Here is a 22,564-nt window from a genome sequence, read left to right as displayed (position 1 = left end):
GTTTTATTACTGGGGCTCAAGGTTGAGACCTTGCAGTGCCACAACATTCTGTGGTCAGGAGTCTAAGAGAGCACAATTTATACTTTGGTTTCTCTCTCCTATTGGTCTGCAGGGATATTATTCGTGTGCATCTGTCAGGTCACATATAGTCATGCACAATGTTAGGGGAGGATGCGGTGGCCAACTCTGTGTGTCCCAAAGGAAGCACATGCTTGTCTTCACACTTTCAGATGGGCCATTGCTGTTGAATAGCTGAGACTTAGACAGCGAGTGGCATACGCTATGACTGAATAATTGTCTTGATGAGGCCCCTTAGCATGTGATTAGTTTTTTTCTGAGAAGTGGTTTCCATATATAGGTGGCCTACCAGGGAAGCTTGACATCCAAAGCAGCACATGTTGTAAGTTTGTGTATAAAAGACACGCGTGCCACTACACTTAGTTTCCATCCAGCGCAGGTTCGTCAGAGCTGCCTTGGCCCATCAGTCAGAGCGCAAGCCAAACAGCAGCCCGATTGTGCTCTTTTAATGGAGATGTTATGCTCTAAAAGTGACTGACTGACTGTTCTCAACACAGCACGCTACATCTGACAAAATAAAAGGCTGTTGGTGGAAGTTTCTGTTTACTGCTGATCTGAGGTCAGGTTTATCTTTTCTATTGCTGAACAGTGAGGCAGTGGAGAGAGAGAGCTGATCTAAGATTAGCTCAAAAAAGAGCTCTTTTATCCTGAGAGTGGAAAGAGAGAACGAAAATATTCCAATCACACATACAGTGCACCACAAACTAATTTTAGATTGTATAATTTCGTATAAAATTTGTATAGTAGTCTGAACAGAAGGAGCTTGTTTTTGAGAAGCTTGTACCTTTATATGAAAAAGGTATCTTAGTCTTAGCTCACTGAAGCTGTTAATGGTTTGAATCTTCCAATAAAGCTCATAGCAACAACATGGCGCCATGTTTTGCTCAAATGTAAATTGAAATAACTAAGCATATAATGCTGTATTTCTCTGACTGTGTTCCATTATTTTCTAAACTGAAAGGTTTATATTCATTGCTCCATCAGAGTTGACGACATTATTCCGACAGTAAAAGTGAGGCTGATGAACAGGAGGTTTGGGTGGGTTTATTTTGCTGTCTGTATGGGGGGAGTAATCTGGGCTTCATTAGGGAAAATCTGAAACCTCAGCAATGCCAGAAATACATTACTCAAGAGCCAAGCCCTACTAAGATGTTAGTGCGGCCCTCTTTTGGGTGCCTTATATAAAACAAGGAGACCCCAATAGACTCCAATGGTTGGCTTGGATTTATACAGAAAGAATGTATAGCTACTTTCAGAATAAAGCCATGTTTAGAATTAGTTGTGCTGAGCTGCTTACCAGCAACATGTCATCCAAAGGGAATGTTTGAAGGCTGAGAGCACTTGCATTCACAGAGGATTAAGAGACATGCAACATGACTTAGTCTCAGATTTACCATCAAAACGAATAACCCCTGAGGGATAACTGTTTATTAGGAGCTTAGATTTGGAGTGTTATTTATAATTCATGCCTATAGCATAAATATGATGTGGTTCAAGTTGGTTGTTCCTTCTTTTTTGTGGTGTACTGCAGAGTTGATCATATAAGAAGTGTACTTGCCATATACCTAGAGTTACTGAGCTTACTTAAAAGCCTTTCACCCAGCTGCATATGTGAATATCACCTTCCACATCAGGACTTTCGTAATGGTTTGCTAAGGTGTTATGGGACACTGAGCAGAGTCCCTCCAGCTATCAGTCAAATCCACACTGTGATTAATTAGTGTGATGAGCTTGTGTGAAGAGAGCAACGCCTGCTGGTTCACTCGGTAATGATAGAGGCCACACATTGACTGGACTCATTGGGCAAGGCTAGATAAAGACTGTTATTTTTACCATCTGGTGAATGGACCATCTCACTTCAGTCCACAATTGTTCATCTTAAAGTACTCCCACAAACATTCCTGGATGGCTTTAAATGGGCCTCTTGTTTCTATCTATGAAGTGATAGATGAAGAGGATCCAAAATTTGCCTTATAATCTTCCCTCACTCTTGCAGTTATCTATCTATCTTGCAGTGTCTATGTTTGTTATAGCTCACAGGCTAATCTAACATCGCATGCCTTTTGACATGCTGTTACTGGATAAATTGGTGGCGATCTCTGAAATAGGTGCTTTTGGACACCATTAGAGTAAACTATGAGCCGTCAGTGATGGTCAGCATCTGGAGGCCAAATTCTGTTGTCCCTGGCCATGTGTGGTGGCGTGGGTCTAAAAAGGGTCAAGCGAGCGCCGCTGTGTGTTTTGATCCTGCTCTGAACAGCCGCCTTCACAAATGCAGTTTCTGTGAGAAGGAAACAGCTCTGAGGAACTGGGGCTTGTCCTAATGAATGAATATCTTGTTTTCACACACAGGCAGGTGGCCTTCCGACAATGTGAAAAGCCCACTCAGACATCAGAGTCTGGGGCCTCCTGGGTCTTAAAGGAGCAAGACCTTGCACTTAACACACACGGATATGAGTGGAACAACTGACACTTGTTAGACCAAACATAGCCCTGCTGCTAGACCAATTAGGCATCAGGAATGCACTTTGTGCAGGCCCTGGTATGAGTGATTGCTGGGAAAGCAAGCAAGGGTACTGTAAAAAGCCTTGAACAAGCATTACGCTGCACAAACGGGCCTCGCTGTTCTATGCTCTGCATGTTTTCTTTTGTGTTAAGGTTTGTGGCTGATGTGGGAGAGAATTTATGATTTTTTTTGGAAATCAGAAGCTTAATATATCGATTTAGCGCAGGTTTTATATAGCAGGCTCCAGACCTAAACTCTCATTCTCCCTCCCTCTTAGGCCCTCTGAGGATGAAAGATTGTGGGAAAAAGCAGGCAAGCAAGCAGGGTGTGGGCTCATGGGAGAATCTCTCTATTACTGGATGTTCTTAAAGTTATTCACTCCAAACACCCCAACAGCTAGCTCCCATAGCTCAGCTCTCCTGATACATGGAGTGAGAATTAGTGAGATTCAGGATTTTTTTTTTCTTATCAGTCAAGCTACATCATATCTGCTTTTAGACAGCATGACCAATTTCACCTACTTCAAACTCACTCAGAAAGCATGCAGATGTCCGTTTTGAAAAGCATCTGATAGTTAGGAAGTACAGTTGTTTTGACATTAAAACAATTGAATTTACATGAATGGTTGGTGAATTGAGTTTTGGGCAGGCTGCATACTAGAGCACACAGGCTGATGTGAGCACTCTTTGTTAACCAATAGAGGAAACCATTTCTATTGTGGGGAATAGTGGATGTCAGCAAATACCCTGGCCATGTTCTGCCTTTCATACAGCCACTCAACTACACACACACCCACACCCAGATGGAGGCCATACCCTGTGCAACTGGACAAATTGGCTGTGGGCAGATTTTCATAAAGGGGTTTAGAGTGGCATATGAGAGAAGCAGAGGGTTCTGATTAACCATGACTTGCTCATGGCATGACTAGCCACAGGTCTGCAGAAATCTGGTGGCAAGCATCCCTGATTGTTGTTGTTGTTGTTTTTTAATGCATTTATTTTTACTTACTTGGTTATCTTTGAACATTGGATCTTGAGCTAACTATAATACAGTGAGTCTTTTTGGAGGTTCTAAGCTAAAAATAGGTAGTAAATCTGTTCACATTGGCTGCTCTGATCTGCCTTTTTGAAATGCTGTTCACTTTCTTACAGAGTCTCTATGAGGGTAGACTGAACCAATGTGTTTTTAATTGAGGCAGTGTGTTTCTCATTTGCAGATGTGTACACTTCAAGAAAGATGCATTCCATGCACTGAATATGTTCTATTGCACTGTTTAGTATTTTTGAAGATATAAGACCCAGTGCTATTTCCAAATGTTGCATTCATGTGGTAGAAGTGATTTACGTAGAAACTGTATTTGCCTTCTGATTGACTGCTTTGTTGCTAAATCATACTCTCACACCTGCATAGTTTATTTCTTTCTACCTTTAGGAAACATTATCCCCAATTCAGAGCTCTGCTCTGTAGCAGTATTGCTGTAAATAAGGGCCACGTCCTTAAGCTATAAATGCCACATTATGAATGTAAATCATATTGGCTTTTGGAGATTGTAAAGAAGCTGTTTACTGTAAGCCAACGTTTAGCCCTGTCTGCTGGAATTTATGACTCAGCAACGGATGCAGGCAGAGCCTTGATTTTCCTTGGTCCCTGTTCTGCTACACTGCATTTTTACTGCACCCTCCCCCGCCCCATGCTTATGCTGTTTAATAAGGATGGGTGATATTGCAGACATATAACATCATGGTATTCGAAGATGTTTTAACATGGACAGTATGCCTTTTGCAATGATTTGAAATGGACCTAACTCACCACCCGAACGGAAGTACCACATTTTTAAAAAGACTGTTTTCTTCAATGCCTGCAAAAATATTTAAAAAGGAACTAGAAAAAGAGTGAAACACTTGGTAAAGACAAACAGTCTCTCTAAATTTGTCTTTTGATGAAACATGCAGTTGTTCAGTTCTCTAACTGCTGATGATACCCATGATATACTCAGAAAAAGTGTATTGTGGTGTAATTTATCATGACTATGAAAAGATCTTTGCACATTGCCCACCCTTGTACTGCAAGTGCAAAAAAATATATTTGGGAAGACTGGAGCCACCCTCATACTGTGTGCGATAACCTACGTCTCCTGTGCTTGATACAATCACATTTTACACAGCCCTGCTTTTCACTTAATATGCTTTTATCTTTAAGGTGTTCTAGACCAGATAAGTACTAGACCAGACACTTGGCATGTGGAAACCGTGAAAGTGCAATTCAGAATATTGTAGAAGGATCTAATCTTCTGAAAGAGTAAAGAGATAGGTCCCTGTTTTCCTTGTGGTGTGCCATGCATAAATCATGAACTTGTCCTACAATATTGCTGTGTTTTTGTTTCTTGGTGAGGGTTCCCAGCCTGTTTCCTTTTACTTGGCAGCACCCTTGCCCCTGAAGGCCAAAGAAAAGGTTTGTCACGGACTGCAGGGTACCAGAATTTGCCTGAATTTGCCTCTTGCTAGGACTGAGCGGCTTTTTGTATGACGCTCTGAGCTTTACACCGAGCTTGGGTCATCCACATGGCAGGAAACTGCTATTTTAGACCACGCTGGAGTAAATACTGGAATGAGTTGTAAACATATCAGGCTGTTCTCATAGGGTGTGCGAGAGAGAGAGAGAGAGAGAGAGAGAGGGAGAGGGAGTGTTTTGAATCATTCTGGGAAGTGCAGATGACATCTTCCAAAGTGTTCTAAGCTCTTACTCATCATCTGCAAATCTGGCCAGAAAAAACAAAAAAAAATGTAGATGTTAAATAGGTGACACAGAAAGATGAGTTTGATGTGTATTACTATAATGTATATTATATAACGATCTTATTCGGCTGTATAAAGTAAAGCCTTAATAAAGCAAACTTGCTATTATGCAATCATTTCATTTGGCAGAAGATTGAGGTGAGCGTAATTCTGGCTCTGAGAGGAGCTGGGTGGAGCTGTTAGTAGAATCAGAAGTCCAGTCTTTCCAGTTTCCAGCACATACTGGGGAAAGTCACATTAACAGGCTGTGGGAAAATGTTTCACTTCAACCATCTGTGAAATTAAACGAAAGACACTAATGTTAGTCTACAAGCACAGTCTACACACATATCAGTTTCCTTATCTAAAACTAAACCTTTGGAGGAGGAATAATAAAAGAGAAGATTATTCATTGAGTACATGCCCTGTGCTTTCAATTTCTCAAAAAGGTCCTGCAGGTCTTACAGCAATAAAGTTCATGTTTCTTCAGCTGAAACGTGTTTCGCAACAAAGATCTCTGGGACTTGCTGAGTCTTGTCCATATTTTTTTTTCTAACCAGTGCTACAAACATAGTTATTTATGGCTGGAGGTTTGGTGAAATTATGATGCAATTAATTAGACTCTGTGATGTTGAAATCATGCACTTTGACCACTTGGAGCAGGTCAGAATTTATAGAAGATTGCCTTTTGTATTGTTTATATGTAAATATAGTTGTCATTGCAGATTGAAAAGCTACACTAAAATGCAGTTTATGGGATCTGAGTTGAAGTACACAGACCACCAAGTATTACTGAGATGTTTTTTTCAGTATTTTCTGTTACTGTTGCTTAGAGATTAGAGATGGCTGTGTGAATCACCCCTCACTGTCCTCAGATGTCCATCTGAAGACCCATCTCTTTGTGAAGTGTTTGAAATGTGTTTTGTGTATTGCACAAATGTGTATTGCACATTTAGTGTGTTCTATTTCTGTATTGTGCATCTTTCTTTCAAGATACCAGCACTGATTCTTGTGTCTGGCAGGGTCTTAGTGTCTCTATTGGAAGTCACTCTGCGTAAAAGCATCTGCTAAATGCTGTAAATGTACATTTTTGTAGTCTTGATTTTTCTGTGAAAATATCAAATATCAGACAACACGCGTGGGAAAGGAAAGTGTGTTGTAAACACAAATTAGTTGCTTTCCTTCTGTTGAATCAAGCAAACATAGAAATGTACCTGCCTTCTTCCTTTTGCACATGTTGTGTGCAGCCAGACTGGCTCTGCCCAGTTCCTGATACTTAAGACATGTTGAGACTGGAGTTCTGTGCTCTGTTTTCTTTTATTTAGAAATCCTTTACAATAAAACCATAATGCATAGTTTACACACTTGGCAATAAAAGACAATGATGGCCTCACTTACTGTTTATAAATTCAGTTGTAAAAGTTAATGGCAATGCTGTAAGCTTGGCACTTATGGAGGTTTTCGTGGCTGTTTTCTAAATAAATCATATGTAGCCCTGTTTGTACCCCTACACAAGAGCACGTTCATTAGAGGGAATAGTCCAGTAGAGTGTTTGCAGAGTCAGTGAGTTTGAGAGAGAGAGAGGAACGTAGAAATTATATGACAGTTTAATTGAATGAATCTGTGCTTTCTTAATGTTTTCTTTTCTCTTTATTTTTCTCTCTGTAGGCGTGCTGTCACTTCCGGCACACTTCAGTCCGTACACAGAGGGCCAACAGGCTGGGGTGGAGAGCAGAGAGGATGCGTACGCACAACTGGAGCTCCGTACCCTGGAGCAGTCTCTACTGGCCACCTGCGTGGGCAGCATTTCTGAACTGAGTGGGTCTTTCTCTCTCCCTGTCTTTATCTATTTCTCTTCTAAACACAATAAAATGTTTGATGCTATTCTATCATGACTAAATGAGATTATCTGCAGTTGATAAGTCATTATTCATGTTCTGCATTTGCATACACACATTTGTCCAAGACAGTGCTGTTTAAAGTACCATGCAGCTGACAGAACAAAGGGTTCATCCAGGATTTCCTCTGAGGAGCACTGAAAAGAATTTCCCTCAGCTCAGTGTTTCTTCACATTTCCCCTTTCGTGCTCCTTGTCTCTCTGATGTTTTGAAAAACTGGGCCATCCTGACAGTGGGGAGTGAGGAGTGGAAAAACTCTATTAACATACAATACTTGTTTGTCAAGCTATTCTCAACGAGTATGAAAAACATAACATCATGTTTATTCATATATGCATAAGTTGAGTGTGCTTTCTGTTGGTGAATGTATCCGCGTGCCAAAGGGTTCTGGCTGAGGCAAAACAGAAATGAGCTCACACCAGGACTGCACAGATACAGGTTTGCTTGCTGTTATTTCAGCAGAGTGAATGTGGGAAAGGTGATAATGTGAATGTTATTTATCTTTCCAGGCAGATTAGCCCATTATCCCTCCCTCCTGGTAAACACTCCTTGTCTCAATCCCTTAGGAGTGGGACAGGGAAGTGTTTGCTCTCTAAATATCAAGCTGGGGGAGATAAAAGAGAGAAAAAAAAGTGAGGGTTGCTAGAACATGTGGGGAAAAATTGTCTCAGACCCCATGTGTCATTTGCATAAAGGCCTCAGGTAAAAAGCTGCTTTTTCGCACTATTTTGAGAAACTTTTTCTACCAAAATTATTTTCAAATTTATTATAAGAGACTCAACAGCACTGGTCTTAGATCAGTGTGAAAGTACATCCTGCACAGCTGGATATCTATTACAGGATGTGAGTGGGGGGTTAATATCAAATTATCTTTTTTTTTTAGTCCCACACCATCCTTTTCTGGCCCAATTGAGCCCTAGACACGTCTGGCCTGGAGAGAGATCTCTGATGTCTGCTCAGCATGTGCTGAAGGTTTAGGTTTCTTGGTAGTGCTGAGCTGGGACCCATTATCTTTGTCCCTAAGTGTTATATATTGTATAACATTAAGATAAATTGAGGAATCTTCACTGTACTCACATATTATCATAATACTTAGCTTTTTTATGTTTGATCAGTTGCAACAGACTAAGAAACACTAGTGCCACATTTTAAAAAACATACAAACACCATAAATACAATGACATTTATTCAACTTTTTATTTTCTAATTAAACATAATTATTCAGTGATCGTTGAGAACTGATAGTATCTTGACAGTGACAAGATTATGACAATGCGATGTAATTTATTGCAATAATGATATTGCCGCATTGCCTAACCCTAACTGTAATTACATTTTACCTTCTTTTTGTATTGTTTTACGGGTTTTGATCATACTACTTACGTATACTTGCTGCATTTAAATATCAACCAAGAACAGAAAGCTGAGGCTGCAATAGGCACACAATTACCAAATCTGGACAGTTGAAGCCTTGAAAAATATAGCCAGATCTGATGAACTTTGATTTCTCCTGATGCACATAGGTGGTAGGGTCAGAGTTTGGCACCATCATCATGAATCTATGGACCCGACTTGCCTTGTGTCAACAGTCCAGGGTGGTGGAGGTGATGTAATGTTTTCTTGGCACACTTTGGGCATGTTAATACAGATCATCACCACTTTAATGCCACAGCCTCTTTGAATATTGTTGCTAACTATGTACATCCTTTCATGGCCACAGTTGACCCATTTTCTAATGGCTACTTCCAGCATGATGATGTACCATGTCGCAAAGCAAAACTCAGCTTTGGTTCTTTAGTTGCTTTCTCAGTCACCGGCTCTGAATCCAAAAGAATCACATTGGGATGTGGTAGAACATGGAGAGTCATAGCATGAAAGTGCACCTGAAAATTTTGCAGCAATTGCATAATGCAGTCATGTCACCATGGACCAGAATCTCAAAGAATGTTTCAAACATCTTGTGGAATAAGATGAACTGAGGCTGATTTGAGAGCAAAGGGAAACTTTTCTGTCTTTACGTAGTGGATGGAGCAATGGGAATTCCAAAATGAATGGTCATAACCTGATTTTTAAGGTAAATCCAATGAACATACACTCGCTATGTTTATGTATAAATAGTATGAAATCGTGTTTAGTGTTTGGCCTAGAAACATACAGTGCTTCACTATATAATCAAATTGGTAGCATAACAATCATTTTAAGTCTGAACCTCTGTTCATGGGTAGTTCATCATTTCGACAGTATTTTTCCCCTCTTTACATTAGTTAACATATGAAAATATGATATTTCTCCAGTGATGAAGGCTTTCTCTGTTGACCGGCTATTCCTCCTCTTGGCCACCCTACCTGCCTGTTTGTGTGTTTACCCAGCATGCCACAGAGCTGGTGGGGGCACAGGGCGGGAAATCGGTCGGCTTTGCTGATGGAATGAGTAAATTTCCTCCTGCAAATGTCTGGACACTCCTCTGTTTGTACCCCTACACAAGAGCACGTTCATTAGAGGGAATAGTCCAGTAGAGTGTTTGCAGAGTCAGTGAGTTTGAGAGAGAGAGCGCTCTTTGTGCTGACTTCAGGGAGACCACTGGGCTGCATTGGCACCCTCCACACACACACACTCAGGGCAGTGCAAGCCAGCATTGCCCAGGGGAATGCACAGACAGTGGGCCATCTGTACAGCCTCAGCTGCCCTGAAGCCCTGCACCTAAAAAGGCTGTCCTAAAAATCCAGCTTTCCACCACTTTCGCACAAGTATGTCATGATTTGACCCTGTATTTGCTTTATCTGTTCTATTACTCAGATGTTTTGGATCTGAGTGTTTAGACATACTCTTATATTAGGTTGAGAGTGCTTACAGAAATTGGTGCACTGGTATATGTAAGGGTGGGCGATATTAAATATTAAATCACAATACTTAGACATTATCAAAATACACAGTACTCATCACATTATATTATAAATATTGTGATATTTTGTCTGTGTATTAAAATATCACAATATTTTGATGGGCAGACAAAATTAACTAGTAGTGATCTAGAAGCCAAGTAAGTAGATTTGAGAAGGAGTCACAGTCATCATCTTGCAGCATTGTTTGTGTCTTGTTGTTTTGTTGCCCAGTAAGACAGGTGAGATTGGAGGAGCCTTGCATTTCAGTGTGTTTTTCTCTGAGCCAGAAAACATTTTATTGAATCTGCTCGGAACAACATAGGTGATCTCTCTGAGGGCATAGGCATCAGGAGCAAAGCCCAGCTTTCCTTCTGTAGCCTGAATTCCTTCAAGACCCCTCCCAGGTCTTGGCAGGATACAAAGAAGCCCCTTTTAGCTACAAGTGGGGTCTTCAGCTCTTAATGGAGGGTCCCTCCCACGCAAAAACCACCCACTCTGGTTAGAAATTAACCCAAGGGGTAATTACCTCAAATGAGCGTTACTTGTTTCCACAAATTGACTAGCCAGCCCACAGTGTGTGTGCCTTTATGGTCTACCATCGTCCTGTGTGGATTACTACCGGTGTTAAGCTGTATTGTCCTAGTGCTCACTCATTGCTTCTTTTGTGAATTTTTGGTGTTTTGTTTCTTGGGCTCTGATTGTGTTTTTCTCTGTAATGGAGGGAGAGGGAAGGGGTGGTTCATCTCCTCCCTCCATCTGTCCTTAACCAGGTCCTGATTTACTGTCTCAAGTCTGCAGAAAAACACAAATATGTTTCTGTACTTGAGTGGCTGTAGATTCATCTAATGCTAATGCACAACAATGAATTTGTGTGTTTCTAAGCAGGGTGAGAAAAGGAGGTTAACCATGAGTTTTTATTGTTGGTGCTGCAGCTGAAATTCTGGGAAAAAATTCTTTTACATACAAGATTGTTGTGTGCTTTGCTGATGTAGCTTATGGTGAAATAACTTCATAGCATTAGAGTGTGGAGGACAGTGCTGGGACGCTGTCTTAGGTTTCATGTATTGTTTCAGTTCTGATTATATTTTGTGGTTAATTTTACATACTTCACCTATGCAAATGGATGTAATCTAGAAAATCGGTGGGGTGGGAGATGACGCAACAGGAATGTGAAGTGGTAATCTTATTTGGATTGCTTCTTCTTTATCTAATCACTGTGTTCCAGAAGTTACACAACTGTAGAGGGGCATTCCATGTTTAGCATCCAGTCAGTTAAAGAAATCAGGGTTTCTTGTAAATACTGGTTTTAGACCAGAAAAAACTTTGCAAGGCTGGCAAATTAAAATTGCATCAGATATAATGTCCAGAAAAATATTCACCCAAGTACATGTAAAGTTTTAGTAAAGTAAATTTCCACCGACTCCTTCTAACAGAAATGTGTGTCTTTTAAAAATTATTTTAGGGCATAAATTAATGTCTTGTTTAAATATACCTGTTTAAATGTAACCAATACCTGAATTATTTATATGTTAACAAAGCATGCTCTGATTGAGTTGTGTACTGTGATAGCCTGTCTTGCCACTTCAGATTTGACTGTAAGTTGGCAGTAGTCATGAAGACATGCAGTAATTAAAAAAATGTCTTCACTAGCAAAATATTTTTTCAGCTTATCGAGGTTTTATCTTAGCTATTTCTAAATATGCATGTTGCCAAAAACCAGCATTGTTTTTGCATGAAGTGTTGTAATGGGCGATGAATATTTTTGCTTACAAATGGCACATTAAATTTATTCGGAAACAATAATGCTTACTTTTCTTCACGGTGTGCCTTCTGAATTCTGTTTGTAGGTGATCTGGTGTCTCGGGCCATGCATCACATGCAGCGTCTGAGCTCTGTGCGACCCGGCCTCAGTCCAGCCCGCCACGCCCGCCAGCAGCCTGTCTCCTGGTCTCCTGATGCCCTCCACACGCTGTACTACTTCTTACGCTGTCCTCAAATGGAGTCAATGGAGAACCCCAACCTGGACCCACCTAGGATGGCCCTAAGCAAAGAGAGGTGAGGCCCAAAGCACCTTTTTGCCTTCTTTGCCAAGCCTACAGTTTCCAGCTTCTAATCCACACTAATTAGCACCTGATGACCCATTCATATGCATATAACATCTGTGAAATACTATAGCCTGAAGGAGCTTTAAGATGCAGTAATGATATGGTGGAGCTGTAAAGTCCTCTTCAAATCCCCTTCTTAGTGCCTTTGTTGTGGGAGTTCATTAAATTGTGAACTTAGTGGGGTTCTTTCCAAGCTGTTTTAATTCAAGGAAGAATCACTGAGCACTTTGGGAGGAATGTAATGTATATAGGACATCTACTACACTGTTAAATATAAAGGTGTCAAGAGTTTTTTGGAGCTGTGCCATAAAAGAACCACATTTGGATCCCTTATGAACCTTTTCATTGAGTGGTTTCAACCGAGTTTTATAAAAATGCATCCATTGAAAGCTTTATAATGAACAAAAAGTGGAGTATACAGAGAGGTGAACTTAACAATTTAAATTTAATACTTTAGTACTTTCTTTACACCATGTAAAAGACCAGTTACAGCAACAGTCACTATGATCCTTTACATAGTTTCTTTGGAAATGAGCGTTAAGGTTTAGGGCTTACAGAAGAGGAAAGAAGAGAAACAATAGGATTAAGACATTGCTTTCAGGCCAAGAAACGAACCCTGGAGCACATTTCTTCCTATCAGAGCTCTATATTTTTACTTGAGGGGAGCAGCAGGAGGTTCTCCTCTCTACTAACAATGGGAAGAGCTTTCTCCAAAAAGATGGGATTAACCTGTCAGGAACAATAGTTCTAGTGGAGTCTAGTGGAGTTTAATGACCACAGATTACTGCAAAAAGGGAGACTCCAGATGGACCGTTCTGGTGTACATTTCGTGTCATTTGTGCCTACACCTAAACCTAGCATTTAGACTAACTCTAATTACAAACCTTAACACTTAAGCTCATGCTCATGCCAAACCGAAGTTTAAACGGAAATGCTAAAATAGCCTGTTTATGTTCACCTTTCACAGCATACTGGTGTGTGTGATATAGCCAGCTGCTTGATACTTGAGTGCTCAAGAGCAAACTCCATATGATCCTTTGATGGTCATGTTGACGGCTGTAAGTCTTTGCCTGATGTTGTTAACGAATGTGAGGCTTAAAACTTCTCCAAATGTTTAGCATATACACACACGTATGATAATTGAGCTGCGGCCAGATCTTAAGCCATGGCAACAGCTGGCCTGCATGCTGTGTAAAAACCTCAACCTGAATAACAAACATGAGCGGAAAACAACAAAGGTGTTCCACTACCTCACTTCAAAGAGACAGCGCAACAGGAACTCACTCTGCCATCTTCACGATAACACCACCAATACCACCACCCGAGGTTTACAGTGTAGCTGAAGTGTGTGTGTGGCAGTGGAATGGGTTACAGGTGGTACATCAGCCCTGGCAGTGATTAAATTTAAGGACCCACTCCTGAATCAAGATCCCCTCTGTGGGCTTATTGAAAAGTCTATTAAACCTTTGTTTGAAACTCAAACCGCAGGCTCACTTTGGCAGACTGTGTGGTCTTAACACAGATCAGTAATTGTAAAGGCGCTAGTGAGGGTTCTGTAAGGTCCTCCTATCATAGGCAGAGGTTATTGCTACATATGGTTGATTTACAACACCTCAGGGCACTCTGTATGTTTGGTAACAAGAGGGTGGGTGGGGGGTGAAGAGAGAGATGTAAAGAGAAAGGGACTAAGATAGAGAGGTCAGAAGAGTGAAGCTGTGCTAAGCACCAATGGCGACTGCAGACAGAGGGAGGTCGAAAAATAAGCTGAAATAAATAGACACACTAATCATGTGTCTGCATGCAGAGAGAATGAGGCAGAGTGTTAAGACACTAAAGCAGCTGTGAAGAAAACACAGGATTTGTGCATATGGGAGTTGGCCATTTTCAATAAGCAGTTACAGTAAAAGAGTAATTAACCAGGCCTCTTGCTTTAGGAGGAACCACATGCAAGGTAGAATGAAAGAAAAGTAGTAAACTATTTGAAGTGAATGGGGGCTTGATATTGGAACTTTACTGTACATGTGGTGGAAAAAAGATGAAGGAGCAGATTTTTGAATGTTATAACCAAGTACCATAATAAGCTTTCTTATTTGAGAGACAGGAGAAAATCAAACTCCACTCTGGCTCCACAGGTTTCTCTGTCCATCTTTCTGCTGTGAGAAGACAGATTAGCGCTAGAGGAGTGAAAGTATGTGTAGCTGTCAAGAAGTTGTTACTGAGAAAGGAATGCTTGCCAATCAAACAAAGAAGCTGCTTTGCGTTCTCATAACAATGGACTGACCACCCCAGAGTCCAGACCTTAATATCATTGAATGTGTTGGGAATCTTTGGATTGAGAGAAGCAAGGTTAACAACTTTTAAGACTGAACTTGTAAGGTATAGAAGAAAAATCTCTGCCAATTCCTGTTAAAAACCCAAAGCTGTAATAAAGGCAAAGGATGGATGCACTGAATACTGAAAAAAATATATTATTTACTTATTGAGGCGTCTCTGTATTTTTAAATGTTTTCTGCTTTTCACTTGATGCTGAAATATGAACAAATGGTCATTTTGACTGGAAAAAAATGTCTCACTTTTGAACCGGTGATTTGCTATTTTTAAATATAAAAAAGAAAGTTTCATTGATTATTTTTAATGTCTTCTTTACACTGCGTAAATAGTTCCTCCCGTGACATTTGTGCATTTTTTTATGTTTAAAATGATTCAGAATCATAAAATAATTGTTTTCATAATTTCATATGAAAACAATTTCATAATGTAAAACAACAAGATTTCATAATGCGTTGAATTATTTCCTAAAGGAAATTTACATCGCCTTACCGTACGCTTTCTATCCAGCTTTAACAGCCTGAGCTTCAGTAGTTCTGTCAAGTAATCATGACTCTTTGCCAGAACACATTGTGCCACAAGGTGGAGCGAGCTGTGGCGTGCACTCAAAAAACTCCCTTCCTCGAGTGTGACTCACAGCCGCTACAGCACGTTCCTAAATGTCCATGCAGTCTGGAGGCAGTCAGGCCGTGTGGTCTGTGTAGCCCATATCTAATCACAGTCACACATCTCTAGTGTGACCTGGTCACAACAAGACCCCATTACATGTCTCTGCACAGCACGGGTTAATTAGCACTGCATGCTCTCCAGTTTCACTGCGCCCAGCCTGGCAGGGCTTTGATGTGGCCCTGTCCCCGCTCAGGTTTCGGCTCAAAGGCTACGGACTGAACTTGAGCCCTTGAATCAGATGTAGGGGTCACTGTCGTAGCGTGACCCTGGGGCCAGACAAGCGAGAACGGGAGAGGCCCGGACACACTCTGTACACCAGTGTGGCCCTCTGGCAAATGAACAAAGCAAAGGGTTAAAAACGTTTAGAAGGGGTCGGGTTTCATACTCCTTTGGTTTCTTTCAGAAAAGAACCGGGTCACAGGAGTGGGCTATCTGTCAAAAGTGTGCAGGGGGTGTGAGGAAGGTAACAGTTGTAACTCAGCAGCTTTGTTGAGGAATAGTTGTACCCAGGGTTGAGAGCTTTTGAAGGATCAATAATTGCATTCAGGGATACATGGGAGTACTATGGGAAATACACTTTGGCAGTGAACCAGTGAATTTAGATGTTATGATCTTTTAAATGCTTTTGTACAGCCATTACTGACAGTTTTCACTCAAAAGGAAGCTTTGGGATTAAGAAGTATTCCCCTCCCTCCACACTTTTTCTCTCCTGCAGATACACAATCAAGTCTTTATGTGCTCTTGCAGACAGAGATCAAATTAGAAGTATTTTTATATTTAAACATTTACACTCACTTTGAGTCACACAGACACATGTCGCATTTCTCAAATCAAATGTGAGACTGACATGTAATTCAAGTGAAAGGCCGACCAGCCCTACACAAGAACGATCAAGTCTCTAATGTATGAATATAACATTATATCACTCTGCATCAGCTTTTTGGATCCATCACTGCAACCTATTCATTTAAATAGGGGCTAAATATATTTTGTTCAGTTCTTGGAGTGTTTTGATGCTAAAAACAGCTGTTTGGCATTTTTCTTACTATAGATCTTTTTTTCCCCCCGAGATCTAATATTAGTGCTCATCTGTCTGTTTTTTTTCTTTACTGTTGAGCATGCATATTGTTCTGTGAATCGTTCTTGTGATTGTGGCGCATATTTACTTTGCTTAATGAGCACCTCATATCCCCCAGCCTGGCTTATTTGCATATGTCTCATTAGGCTGGTAGACACTTGGTGGGCTGACTTGGTTTTACCATGTTCCTGCTGTGTGCTCCTAGGAGCAACTATCACTGCGTTACCTCCCCTCCTGCTGCTGGAAAGCCCTGTCAGACAGACAGGCCAAAGGCTCAGACTCAGAAAGAGTCAGGGTGGATATACTCATCTGATGACAAAAGACCAGTTTTGCTCTTAGCACTTAATGATCCAGGTTAGGATTTGAGCCGGTGAATGAGACAAATAAGAGGCTACACATTTGAGGTTGCTAATGCTGAAATGAAATAAGCAGTGCTTAAAATACTGCTTCACCTGTAATATGGCGAACAGTCAGTAAAAGCTGATCAGGCTTAGATGATATGATAAACTTGCCCTGCTATTCTAGATGAGCACACGTTTTATTATCAGCACTGTTTGGTTGAGGTACATCTTTAAAGAGCTTTGAAGCTGTAGTGTGAAGTAACAAGGTGACAACAGCTCCCTCTTCTGGTACTCAGATTCCACTGCTTTAATCCTAAGCAGAGAGAGAAGCTGAAAAGCTGAGGCAGAACCCTCACTTTGCATGCGAAAACCTTCCAAATTCAAATAATTACATTATGCCTGTAAAACATGGCATGTTTGTATACAGTTTGTTCTTCAAAGTCTTCTTCACTGTTGACACTATTTATAATCACTTATTTTTGTGTTGGTTTTTAGTAACTGCCTTATAGGCTTTATTTTCCCTCTCCTGTCTCATCTCTTAAATGTAATGCATCCAATAACAGAATTAAATCCTTTTCTGTTTGGATAACTGTCTTAGGAAAGACACACATTTAGAGTGCATTCATATGGTCAGGGAGTGTCTGAACTGTGGAAGGAGTGTGAGCAGTAGCAGCTGTGGCTATCTCAGTGAGTTTATGGGTGCTGAGAGACGCAGCCCATTCTGCTGCGAGGAAAGGAACCATATTTGAAACACAGTACCTTGTTGTTTCAGATATATTAAGCCCAGTCTTGCGCACCTTGATGCGGCTCCAAACATCATTGCATTTTTTGATGGAATCTACCAAAGGTTGTAGTACGCAAAAAGCAGAGACATGTCACTTGTAAGACGATGTGTCCACACTGAAACTGTGATTGTGGTTTTCTTTTTCTGATTCTGACTTATCCCTAATGTGTTTCCTGTGTCTTCTCTGCAGACCCTTCCTCCTGCTCCCACCCCTCATGGAGTGGATGCGGGTGGCCATCGTACACGCTGAGCACCGCCGCAGCTTGTTGGTGGACAGCGATGATGTCCGACAAACAGCGCGCCAGCTCCTGCCTGGGCTGGACTGTGAGCCCAGGCTATTAAAGTAAGACTCACCTAAGTCCACCTGGCATTACTGGTATTGCTCACCTCTAACAGCATTAACATCAGTCATCTGGAGATCTATAAGCCTAACCCTACATGAAAAGTTCAGGTTCTGGCATGTTATACAATCAGTTTTGGGATTAGTTACATATGGAATAAATTTATGGAATAAATATGTTTTTGCAGTTCATGAAGTGTTTTAGCCCTTTTTTCTGTTCCAATCAAACCTGATTTTTAATATTAGAGCTCATATGTATCTGTTATGTTTTTTCTTTGCTTTTGAGTGTTCTTTTGGGAAATTTTTCTCACATCCATTGTGCATATTTACGTTGCTTAATGAGCAACTCATATCCAAAAGTATGGCTCATCTTAAGGCCTGGAGCAAATAATATTCAGATGCCCCTGAAGGCCTTGATTAACTGGATCAGGTGTATTAGATTAAGACTGGAACTCATGCTGTTTTATTTCCTGGAACTAAAGTTTGCAAGATGGAATTTCTCCAACTGTAACAGAATCGGGCACCACTGCTTTTATACTTTAGGGTAGACTTTGGCATTTTCTTTATATTACTCTTCTATGAAAATTAAATAAGATGTGATAAAAACTGTCACACTTTACACACTTTAATAAAAGGGCTGTATTGGTAAATAGCATAGCATATGACCTCAATCTACTTGTGTTAGTTTTTATTTCATTGCTGTATCAAAAGTGAGCAAAGGCCATCTGCAAAGCCCTCACACTTTATTAGCTGCTCCCACCCAGTTTTTAGCCCACAGACTGATGTCAGAACCTTGGCCTGACTCTTTATGATTTGTAACCTCTTGGGGGAAAATACACCACTCCTCCCATGAAACCATCAGAAACCGGCTCCTACTCTTTACCGCCCTTCTTACAGTTTCTCTTGCTTTTACTTGCCATGCTCTATTTTTTCCTTACTCCCCCTCATATTTTCTCACATACTCTATCTTTCTCTATATAAATTGCCCACCCTTTCTTACCTCTCTCCCCTCTCTATCTCCAGGCCAGAATGCTGTTTTAGTTCCTTCAGAAGGCTGGATGCCAAGGCCGCCACTGATAAGTTCCAGCTGGACCTGGGCTTTCGCATGCTTAACTGTGGTCGTACTGATCTGATAGGCCAGGCCATCGAGCTGCTTGGGCCGGATGGGGTCAACAGCATGGATGATCAGGTACTACATAATCCCAGTGTTTAATCCAATCCAGTGTTTAAAAAAATAATTGATGATTAAACAATTAAGTTGACATGATGATAATGTTGATTTTACATTCTCCTACTGATCTCTCTTACAGTACAAAATGCAGCATGATGAACATGCTTGTTTTTACATATTTTTCTCCTGTAGTATTTTTATGTATACATAATTAAGGCTTCCTTGTTTAACTTTTTCCAGTAATTGTCCAGTTCCAGTATTACTACTTCTCTCTGATTATTTTATTAGTCATCACGATGCTTAGCAGCTTACTCAGTTATTAATATAATCAATAGTGATAGCTCTCACAGCCCAAAAAAACAACTAATAAACTACTCCTTATCCAAAGTAAAACATTCATTATATAAGGCATTACTGGGGAGCATGTTTTAAGAAATTAGTTCTGAGTCTGTGGAAGAAAGTTAAGCTTTGTAAGTGTTTAGCATTAAGCGTCCAGAACAATATTGTTCTAATTTTAGCCAGATTTCAGACTATTCTCTTTCTTCGGCTGTGTGTGTGTGTGTGTGATGTAGGGCATGACCCCTCTGATGTATGCTTGCGCAGCTGGAGACGAGGCTCTGGTCCAGATGTTGATTGACGCCGGAGCCAATCTGGATGTAGCAGTAAGTACTAACCATCAATTCTGGCTGCTGGTTGAGATGAAGCCCTGCTGCTTTATGAAGACTGAAACTTAAAACTCTGTGTCCATTCCACCAGGTGCCAGTGTGCTCCCCTAAACACCCCTCAGTCCACCCTGACAGTCGCCGCTGGGTGGCTCTCACATTTGCAGTGCTTCATGGGCACATCTCTGTGGTACAGGTAAGCTCAGTACAGAAAGGAAAGGGATCTTATAATAAATTTGACACCAATTATTAATTTATGGCAATACCCAAAATATTTTTTTAAATGCTTTAAGTATTTTGCACTGATAAAGGCCAGCTAGGCCAAAATGTTTGCAATTTGACTCATCCTTGACATGGCTTAATAAATTTAAATGCATTTAGAAGTATGGTCTGTGCTTAAACCTTTACTAATGTGGTGCTCCCCTTCACCTACTGTGGTGAGCTGTTTTTTGTCAAGCACCACAACCATTATTTAGCTTTTTCATGACTGCACATCTAATTTTTTGTTCACTTTGAAAATGGTTCATGGCAAGGAAGCAGTTACGAGCAGTATATTTTTCTAAGTATTTTGTATCCATACTGCTCTCTTAAGTAAACGTTCTCTGTTAGTGGAGGCTGTTATGTTTTTCTATGTCTTTGTGTGTATAAATCCATAACTTTGAGATGTGTGTGTTCTCAGCTTCTCTTGGACGCTGGCGCAAGTGTGGAGGGAGCAGCGGTGCGTAATGGGCAGGAGAGCTGTGCAGACACCCCGCTACAGCTGGCCTCTGCAGCAGGTGGGAAGTGCTTCATCATTACAACATTACCTTTACCTGCTCTGCTCACAGTAATTCGTTTTTCCCCACTGCATCATAGTCACACCCTCTGAGCCTACAGATTCTCCTGCATTATTGTTTATCGTACTGACAGTCAAAATGTCAGCCTGACCCAGGTTTCAGACCTGTTGTTTGTTATTTATTGGTAGAACTTACTTGTAAAATTTACCAGTAAGTTGCTATAGTGTGACCTAACAATGGTTTAAAAATCATTGCATTTTTTATCAGTTTCTTCTTGAATTTTGGTGCCCTGCAGACATATTACTAACATTATAGCAGACTAACATGGACTCAAAGAAATGCAATAAATTGCAAAGTGCTGCTTGTGCATCATGATAGGTAAAGAAATAAATAAACTTCAGGACTGACGCAATAAAGATAATGCTCCAGTTTTTATCTAGATGTTATATTTGACTTATATATGACAATGACACAAGTATAAATACAACCATGCATTTCAGTGACATGCATTATAAATTAGTTTACTTAAAAAGCAGCACTAAAACAGGCCAGTGTACTTACATTGCTTCACTTTAAAACTAAAGCAATTGATACAAAATAATACAACATCTTTTACCTTTCTTTTGTTTCAAGAGGAATTTGTTTATTTTGATGTCTAAACATTCAAACAAGCACATGTACCATTGACCAATCACAGTGCAACAGACTCAGCAGGGGTCATGTGTCTATGCCAGAGAAGCTGGAGAAGCAGTGGTGGGAAAACAATTACACTCTCTGCCTGGAGGCCTGTTCACCTCTCTCTCTGGCTCTAGCACTCAGCACTGGAGCTCATACCCTGCTATCTACTGCTGGCATGGCCTAAAATAGGCATATGATGACAGCCCATAGCCAAACTCTACAGTGAATTAACCAATGGGAGCTGACTGAATTGGGTCAGGAACGTGTGTTTTGGGAATGTGTACTGTGTTGGTGTGTGTGCACAGGGTGTGTATTCAGAGGGTGCGGTGAGGGGGTTTGTGGTTGATTTAAACTTTTTAAGTGTGTGGCTGACATTCCATGTTGGGATTTTAGAAAGGCCACACATAGCTGAATGGGAAAGCCTCTGCAGCTGCACATGGGTTGTGATGAGAGATTTAACTGTCTTATTTTCTCCTGTCTGTTTTTCTCTTCCTCTGTTGCTCAATTTCTCACTCCCTGATGTCTCTTTCTTATTGCCCCCCCCCTCTTCCTGTTCCCTGTGTCTCTCCTGCAGGGAATTATGAGATGGTGAGTTTGTTGTTGGCGCGGGGTGCTGACCCCTTGCTGAAGACTCATGAAGGAAACGTCCTTACGTCATCGCTCTATGAGGACATGAACTGCTTTAGTCACGCTGCTGCACATGGCCACAGGTACGCCCTTACTCCCTAATGATTGCACACACACTCATAGGTGGTGTACACTTTTGCTCCCCACTGATTAAACACACAATGAGTGTGCACTCATACCCCCTACTGATTACTGTGTCATGTACACAGTCAGTGTCCTCATTAGGAACAATTTATGCACACTTGTATAAATGACTCTGTAAGACACTACCTTTAACAGACTGGGAACAGATTACTCACTTGCATACTAAATAAGAGTTATGGAATAAATGAAGTTTGGGGTAAGGACCATGTCTGATGTCCCCTCGAACTAAAAGGTCTGTTCACACCAAGTATGAAAAATCTTATTTGTTTATTTACGTAGTGAAAGCTTCACACTAAATCCAACATCTGTTTTTTTAACACTCAGGGAACTCAGGAAAAAGATGGAATAGGAAGAAAAAATTGAATCCTTATGCAGTATCAATGAGCAATGTATTTTTTCATTTGAAGAACTACAGATACTAGGATGCACCTAGATTTAAAAAAAAAAAAAAAAAAGTTATAAACAGCCACCATTCCCAGCATTTCAGCCATGAACCTTCAAAAATGTTCTTTATCCTCTGCATTTTTTATTTAAATTAAGCATTATTTAACTAAACATTAGTTTTTTTAAAACAGAAAATGAAGCTGATTTTGGACTTGATGTGAAAGAATTGTGTTCATTAAAAAATAAAAAATTTGTCTGTGAAAATCCGACAGTCCCATAAATGTCCCACCTTCACCTTCTGTTTGACACACCTTTCACACCCCACCGCCATGCCATCTC

General features: G+C 40.6%; 1 protein-coding gene across 2 annotated transcripts in view; it reads left to right on the top strand.

Moving 5' to 3' along the window:
• abtb2b (ankyrin repeat and BTB (POZ) domain containing 2b) overlaps nucleotides 1–22,564 on the top strand; it is a 44,660-nt gene that overhangs the window by 16,896 nt on the left and 5,200 nt on the right. For both annotated transcript variants that reach the window (XM_037542511.1, XM_017717513.2), the window contains exons 2-9: nucleotides 7,027–7,176; nucleotides 11,986–12,193; nucleotides 17,634–17,786; nucleotides 18,807–18,972; nucleotides 19,527–19,616; nucleotides 19,711–19,812; nucleotides 20,296–20,392; nucleotides 21,645–21,780. In XM_037542511.1, the coding sequence (XP_037398408.1) occupies nucleotides 7,027–7,176; nucleotides 11,986–12,193; nucleotides 17,634–17,786; nucleotides 18,807–18,972; nucleotides 19,527–19,616; nucleotides 19,711–19,812; nucleotides 20,296–20,392; nucleotides 21,645–21,780 (1,102 nt within the window). The remainder of the gene's footprint in view (nucleotides 1–7,026; nucleotides 7,177–11,985; nucleotides 12,194–17,633; nucleotides 17,787–18,806; nucleotides 18,973–19,526; nucleotides 19,617–19,710; nucleotides 19,813–20,295; nucleotides 20,393–21,644; nucleotides 21,781–22,564) is intronic.

The sequence above is a fragment of the Pygocentrus nattereri genome, chromosome 11 (assembly GCF_015220715.1).
Source record: "Pygocentrus nattereri isolate fPygNat1 chromosome 11, fPygNat1.pri, whole genome shotgun sequence".
Classification (NCBI taxonomy): domain Eukaryota; kingdom Metazoa; phylum Chordata; class Actinopteri; order Characiformes; family Serrasalmidae; genus Pygocentrus; species Pygocentrus nattereri.
Note: the sequence above shows the minus strand (reverse complement) of the source record. Positions and strands in the feature narration are given on the sequence as shown.